General features: G+C 44.6%; 1 protein-coding gene across 1 annotated transcript in view; it reads left to right on the top strand.

Moving 5' to 3' along the window:
- LOC107039107 overlaps positions 1-3910 on the top strand; it is an 18533-nt gene extending 14623 nt beyond the window's left edge. The window contains exons 4-5 of the mRNA XM_015258574.1: positions 2904-3181; positions 3317-3910. Coding sequence (XP_015114060.1) covers positions 2904-3181; positions 3317-3910 — 872 coding nt within the window. The remainder of the gene's footprint in view (positions 1-2903; positions 3182-3316) is intronic.
- Positions 3911-15298: the final 11388 nt, after the last annotated feature.

Genomic DNA, 15298 nt, shown 5'->3' with positions numbered 1-15298 from the left:
AAAAAAAAACATAATAATTTGCAAAAATTAAGACTCGTAAAGTATCTTCCACATAAGATACATGAGTTGTCTGAAATTTAGTCACATTTGACTACTTAATATCTGGGACATTTCCTACTTAAAAAATGGGACAAATGTATCTGAAATTCAGACACGACTTTTTGTAGTGTAGATGAACTGACCGAGGATGCAAAGCAGCACTTTCCCGTGGCAATCGCTAGGGACTTCAACGCCTGGGCAATTGATTGGGAAAGCCGGGAGACGAACGCCAGAGGGCAAGCAGTACGGGAAGCCATGGTAGCATTGGATGTGGTCCTAATGAACAGCGGCGATGAACCAACATTGATGAGAGGAGAGACGAGCTCAATTGTGGACATTATCTTTGTGAGCAGTACTCTTACAAAGGGGAACTGCTCATGGAGAGTTACTGATATATACACGGCGAGCGACCACCGTGCGATAATTTTGCAGCAATGTACTGACAAGAGAACTGCCTGGTCACCCAAGAGGACTAACTGCATTGGCTGGAGAGTGAACACTGTTGACGCCAATCAACTAATGCTTCTTTTCAGCAGCATTAGACGTCCGCCTGATCAGTGGCAACAATGCCACTGAGAAGGCACACCACATCATGAAAAGAGCAACGGAAGCCTGCGATGCTACCATGAGCAGGAAGCGGACCACAAATCGGCATCTACCGGTTTACTGGTGGAATAACACCATCGCCACCCTGTGAAAGTAGTGTAATACTGCCAGGCGGTTGTCTTAGCGTGGCCGTAAAAAGTCGAAATTCGAAGAGCTGCAGATGAGATATACAGGGTGTCCCATGGGAATGTGTGACAACTGTTTGATTATTGTTTTTTTACTGGAAACAGGGGAAAAGAGAAAGAATACAGTCCCTGATAGAGGAGAGTTGTCATTTTTATTTCACCGTATATTCATTATTGAAACATGTAACTCGCTCAATGAAAATAGTAGCTTACCAAAATTGTACGTGACAAGTGCGATTAATAGTAAATGTTTTTGAAATGAGAGCCATCAACACTGGCGCAATAATCCAAACGTTTCCTAAAACCGTGGAATACACGTTCTAATGTTTCCTGTGGAATACCGTGAACAGTCTTTTTGATATTGTTTATCGAATTTTCGATTGTTTTTGGCTTGTTTGCGTAACAAGAAACTTTTATGTAACCCCACAGGAAATAATCACACGGATTCAAATCTGGTGAATAGGGTGGCCAATCTATTCCCCCTCCATAAAATTTTGGATATCCCAAACCAAGAACTCGACCGCGATAAACTGCATTAAGAATTTCGAAAACTTCGTGAGGACGGTGGGAAGCTGCTCCATCCTGCATAAAATAAAACCGAAGAATTTTGTTCCAAACATTCTTTTGTACTCATTCCCGGTAACGGTAGATTCGAAAAAATGTAGATAGACACTCTTCATGGAGAGAGCAGCCCAAACAGTGACTTTCTGTGGATGAGCAGATTTCGTAAACAAAAAATTAGGTTTTTCAGATCCCCAAAATCTCAAATTATTTTTGTTCACGTAGTAGTCTAGCCAAAAGTGTGCCTCGTCAGAAAAAACAATTGCTGTTTCATGCAGCTCGCCATTTTCGAACATTTGTGTCATTCTTTCACAAAATTCCTTTCGTCTCAGAATCGCCTCCTCTGTCAAACGCTGACACATCAATATTTTATATGGATGAAGTTGCAAAAAAACGTGAAGGATACGATGCAACATTGATTCGGTCAATTTTACATCTTGAGCGGCTCTCCGAATGAATGAATTGGGATTTGCCTTGAAATACTGTTCAACTTCATCCACCTTCTCCTGTGTTGCAGCAGAGAATAAGGGATCTGGAAGAGTAGCTCTACGATTATCCAAAGTGCCGTATTCCTCGAAATTTTCAATTATTCTAGAAAAAGAATATTATCATGACTAGAAACCAACGGGATTTCTACGAAAATCTGTAATGTGTTTTGTTGTGTCAGACAATCAATATGAAAAAAAATTTATTCTAACCTCCTCAAAGTGGTTTCGCTAGCACCTCATTTGGATCCAAATTTAGTACGAAACCCCCTAAAAATTTCACAGTATTTTTTCCCTCTCGAATAGAAGCACTCGATGAGATATCTTTTTTCTTGAATTGTCAAATCACTCATTACTGTTAACAAACTAAGGCTCCTGCCACAGTTGGAATAAAACTGACTGGCCCCTAGTAAACGTAACACAAATGTAAAGAGTCAAGATTATTTTGGATGAGTCGGCAGATGAGTTTAGTTTTCACACATTCCTAGAGGACACCCTGTAAAAAGGCACATCAGAAGCTCAGCAAAGCTATCAAGGGTAGCAAAAATCAATCTTGGAGTGAGCTCTTTGCCGAGGTAGAGGGTAATCCTTGGGGTCGACCATACAAGGTGGTCATGACGCGACTCAAAAGTCAATCAATGCGGTCGTCAACGTGCACTGTGCTTATGAACTAAATCATCACGGTTCTGTTCCCGCAACCACCAGAACTTCATCGCACCGGCGAACAAGGAGAAGAGATGATGAATTCATCAATCATCAAAGAAGAGTTGATGGAAGCTTGCAATAGAGTGAGAAATACCAACGCCCCTGGTCTTGATGGAATCCCCAATATCGCGTTGAAGTCAACTATCCACGCGATGCAGTTGTTCTTGGACGTATACAACGAGCGCCTGAGGGAAGGCACTTTCTCTGCCATGTGGAAGCAGCAGAAGCTTGTCCTACTCCCGAAAGGGAATAAATCACCGGACCACACTTCATCATACCATCCCCTCTGCGTGCTCGAGACTGCTAGCAAGATCCTCGAGCCTATCGTTCACCGAAGGATAGAAGCAGCAGTCGAACCCCTGTTGGCCGACAACCAATGTAGATTCCGACAAGGTCGATCCACTTTGGACGCCATTAACCTCGTCACCAACCACCGCCAGGGACGCGATCTCAGGGAAGAGATGGCTGAATGGCACAAAGAAGTACGACTTAGTAGTTACACTAGATATCAAGAATGCCTTCAACTCGGCCAAATGGGACCGCATCATCGAGGCATTGGTGAAGTTCAACGTACCGGGATACTTGTTGAGAATGATCGACAGCTATTTCACTGGAAGAGTCCTTAAGTACGACATGGACTCTGGTCCCAAGGAATACAGAGTTAACGTTCACTATTGGGTCCTCTGTTATGGAATTTAATGTATGACGGGCTGCTGAAGCTGGGATTGCCACGGGAAACTAAACTCGTAGCATTTGCAGATGATGTGGCTGTAATCATTGTGGGCAAACACCTAGAGGAAGTCAACGACCTTCAAGACGATCTGCCATTGGATGAACGCAGTGGGTCTGAAACTAGCGGAGCACAAGACGGAGGTCGTGCTGATCACCAGCAGGAAGAAAACCGAGACAATGACGCTGCAGGTTGGGTCCTGCAAAATTACTTCTCAGCCGTTCATTCGATACCTGGGAGTGATGATCGATGCCCGACTCAATTTGAAGCAGCAAACCGCGCATGTCGGCACCAAGGCGTCTGGAGTCAGATCCCTCTTATCGCGCCTTATGCCTAATATCGGAAGCTCTAAACAAAGAAGACGAGCTCTGCTGTCATCGGTGGTAACGTCGGTGCTCACCTACGGTATTTCCATTTGGGGTGATGCACTGCAACTGCAGGAACCACGGCAAAAATTGGCACCAGTATATCGACTAAGTGCTCTGCCAGTCGCGAGCGCATATCGTATGGTGTCCGAAGACGCAGTGTGCGTCATCGCCGGGATATTAACGATAGAGGTACTAGCTGAGGAGCGGAGATCCTTCTACCAGCGGAAGAGATCTGAAATGCTGAGCCCCGAAGGCGACACTGGCGACAGAAGAGAGGCGAAACAGTTCTAGACGATGGCAGATGAAGTGGGACAATTCTACCAAAAGGAGGCGTACTCATCGCCTGATCCTAACAGTGGATGTCGGGCTAAACCGAAACCATGGGAAGGTCAATTACTACCTGACACAGATGCTATCGGGACATGGGTGGATGTCCCTTGATGGATGTTTTGCTATCATCACAGGCGGGCTGGGACGCGGCGAGTAACTTTGCAGCCGAAGTCTTGAAGGAGTTTAGGAAAGAGGAACGCAAGCGCAAGGCTGCAGAATAGCTGAGGAATTCATTGAAACCTCCTACCCACACTCAACATCTCAGTGGGGTAGGGGGACGTACATTAAATGAAGTTACGGTGGAAGAGCAAACAGCTGAGACCTCCCTCGCGAAGTAATACTTAACGGTGGTTCCGCGAGAGAAAGAAGGGTCGGGAGGAAATCCCGGGGTCAGGCGTATTTAGTGGGTGCAGGCCCCACACAGGGTGTGACAGTGATCATCGCTCTTACTGGCCACTATCGTGCGGTTAGGTACATTCACTCCAAAGACCTCGAAAAAAAGATACAGAAAGACACAGACAGACAAATCACCTAATTGGGAGAATGTGGAGAACAAGAAGAAGAAAAAGAAGCCACTCGAAAAGCAGCCACGGAAGCTGCTCGAGACTTAGAAGACAAAGGAGCAAAAGTCCCCACGGGAACCGCCGCCTAGACTTGATGCTCTGATTATTCATCAGAGGGACAAAAGCAAGTACTCAGAGATCCTCACCGGAGTCAAAAAAGACGTCCCCATAGACCAGGCCCGTACATGCGTCGATAAGATTCGCATAAAATTGGTGTAGATGCCATCAAGTCCTTGCGTGAGGCATATGGAAGAGCTTAGACTGCCTCAGTGACACAGGCAGCAACTGCAGTGAAAAAGATCCTGGGAGAGGACGTGAAGATCAAAATAGGTTAGGTAAATTGGCGTATAAGAAGAGTGGAGTAACTAATGAAGTGCTTCAAGTGCTGGCACTATGGACATTTCGCTGCTAAATATGGGAGTAAGGTCGACCGGTTCGAACTCTGCGCCAAACATTCAGAGGCCGGCCAGAAGGCTACGGACTACAAGAAGGAACCTAGATGCGCCCTGTGCAGAGAGAAAGGTAAAACGGAGAAATGTACCCACATTGCTGGTAGCAACAGATGCCCAATGTATAAGGAGGCACTTCAGGGTGCTACAACTCAACTCAACTACTGTGAGGCCGCACACGAGCTGCTCATGCAGACAGTGCGAGAGTTGACGTCTGAGCTTGTTATAATATCAGAGCTATATAGATATCTTGGCGCCCAACCCTGGGTTACTGACGCCAGCAGAAAGACTGTCATCTGGTCTTATGGGAGCTACTTCGTCCAGATCGCCTCCTGTAGTAATGAAAATGGCTTTGTGAAGGCTAAGATTAATGAAATTTACTTCTACAGCTACTATGCCCCACCTAGCCTCTCTATTGACGAGTTTACGGAATTCCTGAATAGACTGACTCAGGATGCGAAGCAGCACTTTTCCGTGGCAATAGCCGGGGACTTCAACGTCTGGGCAGTCTACTGGGGAAGTAAGGAGACCAACAATCAGAGTGAAGCGATGTTACAAGCTATGTCATCCCTCGACGTAGTCCTGCTGAACAATGGCAACGAACCGACCTTCATGAGAGGAGAGGCGAACTCGATCGTAGATCTTACATTCGTGAGCAGCAACCTTGCAAGGGGAAACTGCTCATGGAGGGTAACCGACATCTACGCTGCCAGCGATCATCATGCAAATACCTGGGAGGTATTTACCAGCCGGAGGATCGGGTCAGCGCCCAAGAAGACCAACACAATTGGCTGAAAAGTGTGTACTTTCGATCCTAACTCACATCTAATTGCACTAGGCGACGGTCCAATCAGTGGCAACAATGCTGTTGAAAAGGCGGACGACTTCACGAGGAGAAATCAGCACTCGCCGATGTATTGGTGGAATGGTACCATTGCCACTCTTTGTAAAGAGTGCAATAAAGCGAGGAGAACGTCGCAGCGAGCCCGAAAGAAGCCAAACTTCAAAGAGATGCAGTCGAAATATAAGGAGACACGCCTGAAGCTCCCCAAGGCCATCAAGTGCAGCGAGAAGCAATCCTGGAATAAGTTCCTTGCCGAAGTCGAAGGGGATCCGTGGGGCAGGCCATGCAAAGTGGTGATGACGCGGCTTAAAAGCCAACCAATGCCATAGCCGACTTGTCCTGAAGAAAATCGTCACGGTGTTGTTCCCATAACAACCAGAACTTCACCATACCACCGAGTACAGAGAGGAGGAGATCATTCCACCGGTCACCGAAGAGGAACTGATGGAGGCCTGCAAAAGAGTGGGGAACAGCAAGGCTCCTGGCCTAGATGGAATCCCTAATATTGCGCTGAAAGCAGCCATCCGCACGATACCAGCACTGTTTCTGGGCGTGTATCACGAGTATCTTAAGGAAGGTATCTTCCATGCCAAGTGGACTAGAGACTAGTCTTGCACCCAAAAGAGAAGACACCTCCGGACGAACCCTCATCGTATCATCCCCTCTGCATGCTCGATAGAGCTCGCAAGATTTTCGAATGCATCGCCCATAGGAGGATAGAAGCAACAGTTGATCCACTGTTAGCTGAGAACCAGAAAGGTTTCTGGACAGGCCAATCTACTCTTCATGCCATCAGCCTGGTCGTTGGAATCGCTCGGGAAGCGATCTCAGGAAAAAGATGGTACGGGGGCAGGAAGAAGTATTGCTTAGTAGTGAAACTGGACATCAAGGATGCTTCCAACTGAGCCAGGTGGATAGGAGCCACTGCATAAGAGAGGCTCTTGTGAAGCTGCATGTACCTGGAGACTTGCGGAGGATAGTAGATAGGTACTTCATCGGAAAACTCCTCAAGTACGACACGGAGTGTGGTCACGAGGAGCACAGATTTATAGGAGGTGTACCTCAAGGCTCAGTCTGGGCCCTCTCCGGTGGTATATCATGTACGATGGGCGGCTGAAGCTGACATTGCCACAGGATGTGAAACTTGTGGCATTTGCGGATGACGTGGCCATAGTCATCGTGGGGAAACACCTGGAGGAGATCAACTTTGCATTTGATATGGCTTTCGGGACCATCCGCCACTGGATGGACACAGTAGGCCTAGAGTTGGCAGAACACAAAACCGAGGCCGTGTTAATCACAAGCAGGAGGAAGATCGAGACAAACACGCTGCAAGCCGGAAATTACGAACTCACTTCCCAGCCGTTCATTCGGTATTTGGAGGTAATGATCGATGTCCGACTCAACTTGAAGCAGAGCACGTAGGTATGAAGGCGTCCGGGCTCAGAGCATCCCTATCGCGCCTCATGCCCAACGTAGGAAGCCCTAAGCAGAGGAGACGAGCGCTACTATCATCGGTGGTCACGTCGGTACTCACGTATGGCATTGCCATCTGGGCTGACGCTCTGCAGACGCAAGAATCATGATGAAATGTGGCACTAGTCTACCGACTGAGCGCCCTCAGAGTTGCCAGCGCATACCGCACTGTGTCCAAGGATGCAGTGTGTGTTATCGCTGAGATGTTGGCCATTGAAGTACTAGCCGAGGAACGAAGATCTCTGTACCGCCGGAAGAGATCTGAAGTGCTGAGTCCCGAAGAACTGGCGATAGACGAGAGGCGAAACATATTGAAATAATGGCAGCTGAAGTGGGAGAACTCCATCAAAGAGAGATGGTCTCATTATCTGATGCCGAAGGTGGATGTCTGGCCGAATCGTAACCATGGAGTCAATTATTATCTCACACAGGTGCTATCGGGACATGGGTGCTTCCTGGCCTATCTTCATTAATTTATACATGAGAATTCCCCGGTGTGCCCGACCTGGATATGAGTGGATGTGGACGCGGAGTACGTGTTTCTCACATGCCCACGTTTCAGCGAGATCCGGAGTACTTGGGAGACTGCACTCGCAAGGCGGGTCTTGACTGGGAACATGATGGAAGTTTTGCTGTCATCGCAGGCAGCCTGGGACACAACGAGCAACTTCGCGGCCCAAGTCATGAAGGAGCTCTGAAATGAGGAGCACAAGTGCAAAACTGCAGAGTAGATGCAAAACCTGTTGGAACCTCCTACCCTCATACAACATCTTAGTAGGACATGGGGACGTACAATAGGCTTAAACAATGAGGAAGAGCAAATAGCTGAGACCTCCCTCACGAAGTAATACTTAACGGTGTTGCCGCAAGGGAAAGTAGGGTCGACGAATTCCCGCGGTCAAGTGGTTTTAGTGGGTTAAGGCCCCCCACAGAGTGTGACAGTAACCGCCATGTTACGGTCCACTATCGTGCGGTTAGGTACATTTCGCCCCAAGACTTCGGAAGAAAAAAAAACAGACAGACATCCCTCCTAAGCACTGCAAGACCTTGTCAACGATGAAGGAGCTTAAGGGATGTACCCAAACTAAGAAGCAGTTCGAGACAAGGCGTATCATTTTCAAGATATCTTGGGAGAGAAGCCCAACTCCAAAACTAGCGTACGGGATGGGCTCTGTCGGATTGGACAGTCATTTCCCTGGGTACTCGTGAGAACACTGTGAAGAATCTAGCAAATGAACCAAATAAAGATGCAGGAGGGAGAAGTGGGCATCACGCGCAACAGGTAGCACTGGATGCAAGTGCTGAAATTAAGAGGACACAGGGTTGGGATCGCCTCGAACCGCTCATCAACGAGCTACATGAGCTCGCCAGGCCCAGAGCGAATGTCCAGAAGGAGATCAAGTCAAAGGTGGCCAGCATTGGAAGTGCCTTCATGAGGTGGAGAACCTCAGAAGAGGCAACAGTGCCACATCAATGCCTTGTTATCCCGACCCCTGAAGTCGTACGCCACCAACACCGCGTGGCCGCAAAATCCTTGAGACGTCAGCGAAGGACACGGAGGTCGACGATGAAAACAGATCCACCACTGAAAACGATTGCGAGATACGCAAGGCGAATCGCAGACAGCGAACGTCGCCAGTAGAGACTCAGGAGTCGAAGAGGAGGAAAGAGGCAGGACCAACTCCACCCGCCAAGATGCCAGCTGAATCGCACAAGGGTACGGACTGGCAAGAAGTCAAGAGGAAGAAAAATGAGAAGCAACGTACAACGCAACCCCTCAAGCAGCTTACAAGACAACAATAGAGGAAGAGAGGCAAGTTCAATCGTGGACCTCACCTTTGTGAGCAGCACTCTTGCAAAAGGGAGAGTATCTGATATTGGGTAATTGCTCGTGGAGAGTATCTGATATTGAAACTGCAAGCGACCACCGTGCGTTACTTTGGAAGACGTGTACTGGCTAGAGAACAGCCTTAATACCTAAGAAGACCAACTGCATTAGCTGGCGAGTGAGTACTTTTGAACCTAGCTCCTATTCAGCAGCATTGGAGGATCGCCCGATCAGTGGCAGCAATGCCACTGAAAATGGACACAACATCATGAGAAGAGTGACGGGAGCCTGCGATGCCACCATGACCAGGAAGTGGACCACAAATCGGGATCCACCGGTGTATTGCTGGGATGACACGATCGCAATCTTATGGAAAGTGTGTAACGCAGCCGGAAGATTGTCGCAGCGTGGTCGTAAGAAGTCAAACCTTGAGGACTTGGAAATGTGGTATAAGAAGGCACGCCGTAAACTCAGCAAAGCTATCAAGTTCAGTAAAAAGCAATCTTGGAGTAAGCTTCTTGGTGAGGTAGAAGGAAATCCATGGGGTAGACCATACAAGGTGGTGATGACACGCCTCAAAACTCAACCAGGGCCGTCGCCAATGTGTCCTGTACTTATGAAGAAAATCGTAGCGATGTTATTCCCTGAACAACCAGAACTCACCGTACTGATGAACAAGGAGAAGAGATGATGGTTCCACCAATCACCAAAGAAAAGATGATGAAAGCCTAGAATAGAGTGGGTAATACCAAGGCCCATGGTTTGGATGGAGTACCCAATATCCCGCTGAAGTCAGCTGTACACGCGATGCCAAAGCTGTTCTTGGATGTATGCAATGAGTGTCTAAGGGAGGGCACATTTCCTACCATGTGGAAGCAGCAGAGACTAGTACTACTCCCGAAAGGGTAAAAAACACCGGACGACCCCTCATCATACCGTCCCGCTGGCAAGATCCTCGAGCGCATCGTCCACCGAAGAATAGAAACAGCAGTTGAATCTCTGTTTGCCGACAACCAATATAGGTTTTTGAAAGATCGCTCCACACTGAATGCGATAAACCTTGTCGTTGACACCGCCAGAGACGCGATTTCAGGGAAAAGATGGCTCAATGGCACCAAGAAGTACTGCTTGGTAGCGACGCTAGACATCAATGCCTTCAACTCGGCCAGGTGGGACCGTATCATGGAGCCACTCACGAAGTTCAACGTACCGGATACTTGTGGAAAATGATCGACAGTTACTTCACAACAAGAGTCCTCAAGTACGACACGGAGTGTGGTCTCAAGGAGTACAAAGTCACCAGAGGTATACCGCAAGTCTCAGTATTAAGCCCCTTATTGGGGAACATTATGCATGACGGGCTGCTGAAGCTAATAATGCCGCGAGATAACAAACTCGTGGCATTTGCAGATGATGTAGCCGTAGTCAGTGTAGGCAAATACCTAGACGAGATTAACTTCACTTTCGACACGACCTTCGATGTGATCCGCCGCTGGATGGACACTATTGGCTTGAAACTGGTGGAACATAAGACAGAAGCTGTTCTGATCACTAGTAGGAAGAAAAGTGCGATAATTCCGCTGCAGGACGGGTCTTCCGAAATAATTTCCCAGCCATTCATCCGATACCTGGGGGTGATGATCGACGCTCGACTAAACTTTATGCAGCAAGTGGAGCGCGTGAGTGCCAAGGCATCGGGAGTTAGAGCTACCTTATCGCGCTTCATGCCCAACGTAGGAGAGCCAAACCAAAGAAGACGAGCGCTATTGTCTTCAATTGTTACGTCGGTGTTCACATATGGCATCCCCATTTAGGCTGACGTACTCCAGCTGCAAGAAAGATCGCACTAGTCTATCGGCTAAGTGCCCTCAGAGTCGCGAGTGCATACCGGAGGATGTCCGAAGACGCAGTGTGTGTCATTGCGGTAATGTTACCAATAGAGGTACTAGCTGAGGAGTGAAGATCGCTGTACCAGCGGAAGGGATCAGAAACGCTGAGCCGCGAAGAACTGGTGACACAAGAGAGACGAAAGAGCTTGACGCAATGGCAGCTGAAGTGGGACAATTCTACCAAAGGGAGTTGGAGTTATTGCCTGATCCCACATGTGGCTGCCTGTGTACGTCGAAATCATGGAGAGGTTAACTACTATCTGTGCCAAATGCTTTCAGGACATGGGTGCTTCCGGGCTTATCTTCATAAAGATAAATCCATAACGCGCGCGGTTGCGCGCGTTTACGAACAATCAGCGCTTTAGCGCTGAGAATCGGTCTGGTTACAAAAACGATAGAAAAACATTAAGAAGCTATTTTCGTTTACCATAAAATATAAAAATTCAAAAAGAATTAAAATTTAGAAAAAAAATCCGAACCGCAAGAAAAGGATGACATGACTATCATATGACAGGTCATATGGTGCATTCGAATTTTCAAATCTGGAAATTTCATGCTATCATCGGAAGTCAGCTGCACTCTCAAGTAACTCGATTGAGTAGATTTGTCTCGATTCAGTAGATTTGTCTCGTACAAATTCAAATTCAATTCAAATTCTCGTATATTCAAAACCAATTAAAATCTCTGTAACTTGATCTCACTCAAATAAAACTTTCATGGGCATACATCACAATATTTCCATCATTTCCAATTTATCATTCATCTTATCAATTAGTATATCATCAAATCATAAACAATTCATAAAATCAAAAATCAAAGTTATCTTCCTCATCGACAAATCATCACCATCGTCATTATTATTATCATCAACATCATCAACATCAACATCATCATCATAATTATCCCATCAATATCATCAATTTCTTCAATAAATCACCACATCCATCGATACAAATTGATTATTCCGCCAGCAAAGGATAACTCTCCGGTGTGTTGATAACCAGATAAACTCGAAACCTCCTTCACGTATTTGCTTCAAACCAGATCTGAAAAAAGGAGAAGGATAAAAATCACATGAGAATGTTTTATTCAATGGAAAAATATTTTTCCAATATTTAAGAACAATTGATCTCTAACAACATCAATTACAGCTAATTTTCATCTCTGTCCTTCTCTTTCTCATAGGGAAAAAAAAACTGTAGAAAATGAAATCAAGCAAATCATGTTTAATTGTCAAAAATATCGTCTAACCAAGTGATACGATATAAATGAATCTCGTTTGGATGTTGGAGAATTGGAGAAATATTTGAACGTTTAATAAAGGAGGCAATTCTACTCTACGATTCACGAGTTATTTTTTTCCCCTTTCTTTTCTCTCCTCTTTACATAGTTCACGACTACCGACTTTTTTTTCCAACTGAAAAACTAACAAACTAATGGATGTATGTAAACACGTATAAAACTCGATAACTTTAAGATTGTTTCTTTTTTTACTATAGTTTTTTATTACGTCGAAGGATTTATATTGAAATCTACTTATATCATTTCCACCAGGAAGACAACGAAATGTCACTGCAGTATTAATAATAAAAACCTCTTAATTTTAACACACTTCAATTCTTAATTTTAACACAATTTTCTTTTCTTTATTCATTAAAATACACATTGATATTTCTTCTCTCCCATAATATTCTCACACTCCTATAATAATATTCTCAGATCTATAACGCGCGCGGTTGCGCGCGTTNTTTGCGCGCGTTCACCAACAATTCGCGCTTTAGTGCTGAGGGCCAGTTATTGGATTAGGAAACCCGGTTAGACCTCGGTTAAAATTAAGTGAATCGTGGCGCTATTGACTGGATCGTGCATTTTATGCACAAGGCAAAAAACTTTTTTTTTTTTACGGCCTCGGAGTCCCATTTTGGGTCCCATTCAGCACTCTGTCCAACCTTAAGCATGCGGCTGTGGATTCTACACTGTACCGCATTCGCACTCCTATAGAACATACAAGTAGCATGGGGAAACCACAGAAAACCCATGTCGGTACAGGCGGTTCCTCTATTAGCAACCTCCTGCTCGCCGGAGCCTTCCGTTGAAAAATTCGGTTCCACGGGGAATCGAACTCACAACCTTTCGCACACTAGACTTGCGTCTAATCCACTCGGCCACCGACGTCGGTCAAGGCGAAAATCTTCGAGCTCAAAGCCCTGAAGAGCTCTCTTCGTATCAAGACTACATGAATAAGAAATTCCGTTAAATCATTGATTTTGTTTCTATGAGTTCATGTTTTTCAATAATTGAATAATCATTCATTACTCGAGATGAACATCAAAGAGTTATTGTTTTCTGTCCATATCGACAGCTTAGTAACAGAGTCATGTAACTACAAAAAACCATTGTTTCCAGAACTAAAGTGACGTATTTCCGAAAAATGCACTATTTATGCTCAGTATTGGAAAAATCATCGAAATGATCATTTTCAATTTTTTTTTATCAGAGCAACGTATCTTCAATCATTTTCGTTCAAACAACCATAAGTCCCACTCACGTTCTTTTGTTCCAAATAAATGTTAGACTCTCAAATCATCAAAAAAATGGAAAATGTACGGACTTGTGAGATACGTTGTTATGACCTGTAGGTGTAACAAATAACCGTATCTCCCACAAACTGTTCCAAAATAATTTAATTATGAATTGACATATCGAAAGCTTAATAACAGTCCCGTAACTACCAAAAACGACTATTGCCAGAGGTAAATGATGTATCTCCAAAAAATGTGTTATTTGTGCTCGGTATTAAAAATCTCATCGAAATAATTATTTTAAATTTTTTTTGAAACAGAGCAACGTATATCCAATCATTTTCGATTAAACAAGCGTAAATTCCTCTCACCTTCTTTTGTTTCAAATGAATGCTATTTTCAAATCATCAAAACAAACAGGGGGCAGCGAGAATATAATATGTCAGTGAGTATGTGATGGTGAACAAGTCACTGAGTGATGTTCCAATGCTTTCTCACGAATGAAAAAATTCAATAGAAAACCTGCGAATTCTTTTTTTTATCGTTATTTTACATCGCTTCAACCCGGTTAGGGTATACTGCGATGATGATCAAGACTTTAAATGGTTAGATCGCACCATTCTACCCGACCGGGATTTGAGCTCGGAACCTTTCGCATGTAAGGCAACTTACCCACTGCGCCAAGCCACCGGGCCCGCCTGCGAATTCGCTAAAAAAATTTATTAGAATTCTATTGGAATACTATGGGGTTTCTATAGAATTTCTATTGGAATCCGATTGAACAATTCTATTTGTTTTTTGCGCTGATGCTATTGGATACTCAATAAAAAAAGTCAATAGATTTCGAATTTCTGTTTGAATTTTTCTTTTGAGATTTTTTCTATAAGAATGCTTGGGCATCAATTTTCTAAGTTTTTTCCACTCGGATTCTGCAATGCAAAACAAACCAAAATCCAGTGGAAAAAACTTACAACATTTGTGCCCAATAATTCAGATGGAAAATTTAATAATTTAAAATCTAACAGAAAAATTTAAATAGAAATTTGAAATCTATTGACTTTTTGTTATTAAATATCCAATAGAATCAGCGTAAAAAACAAATAGAATTTTTCAATAGAATTCCAATAGAAATCCTATAGAAATCCCATAGAATTCCCATAGAATTTTCTAGCGAATTCGCTAGGTTTTCTATTGAATTTATTCATGCGTGCATACATACCAGTTTGACGTTAGAAAAAATACTCGCAATAACGAGTAACGGAAGGGACGACTTTATCTGGTCAGGTTTTCCCCTAACTTAGGGTATCCTCCAACCTTTAGCAAATGCAATACAGGAGGTTGGAAAGAGTTTCGATGGGGGGCGAGAAAGACGCAAGTAGTAAAAATGGGGAGAAATATCCGAGAGAAAAACATTTATTATGCTGAAACCATTCGGAAGCATACCATCAATTTATTGATGGCGAAGAAAGCATTGAAACCTCTCAGTGACATGCTCACGATCATATGCTCACTGCGTCCTGCTTGTTTCCTCACCTGATGTCTCGATTTTTTTGTGAAAAGGAAAATTATGTGATCACATCACAATCGATTAATACGTACGCAATCGAAATGCCATCAAAGAAACAAATAGATTCCCTTTTTTCTCGTCTCGATAGCTGAAAATCGAAAACAAATGACAAAAAAGCCTTGCTCTTTTTTTTCATCATAAGAGAGACCGATTAATACGCAAATCGATTATCATATCGAAGAACGAAATCGATTCACTTTTTCTCGCTAGC

Source organism: Diachasma alloeum, unplaced genomic scaffold, assembly GCF_001412515.2.
Source record: "Diachasma alloeum isolate Michigan unplaced genomic scaffold, Dall2.0 Dall_scaffold_00292, whole genome shotgun sequence".
NCBI lineage: Eukaryota > Metazoa > Arthropoda > Insecta > Hymenoptera > Braconidae > Diachasma > Diachasma alloeum.
This window is presented reverse-complemented; position numbering and strand designations above follow the sequence as displayed.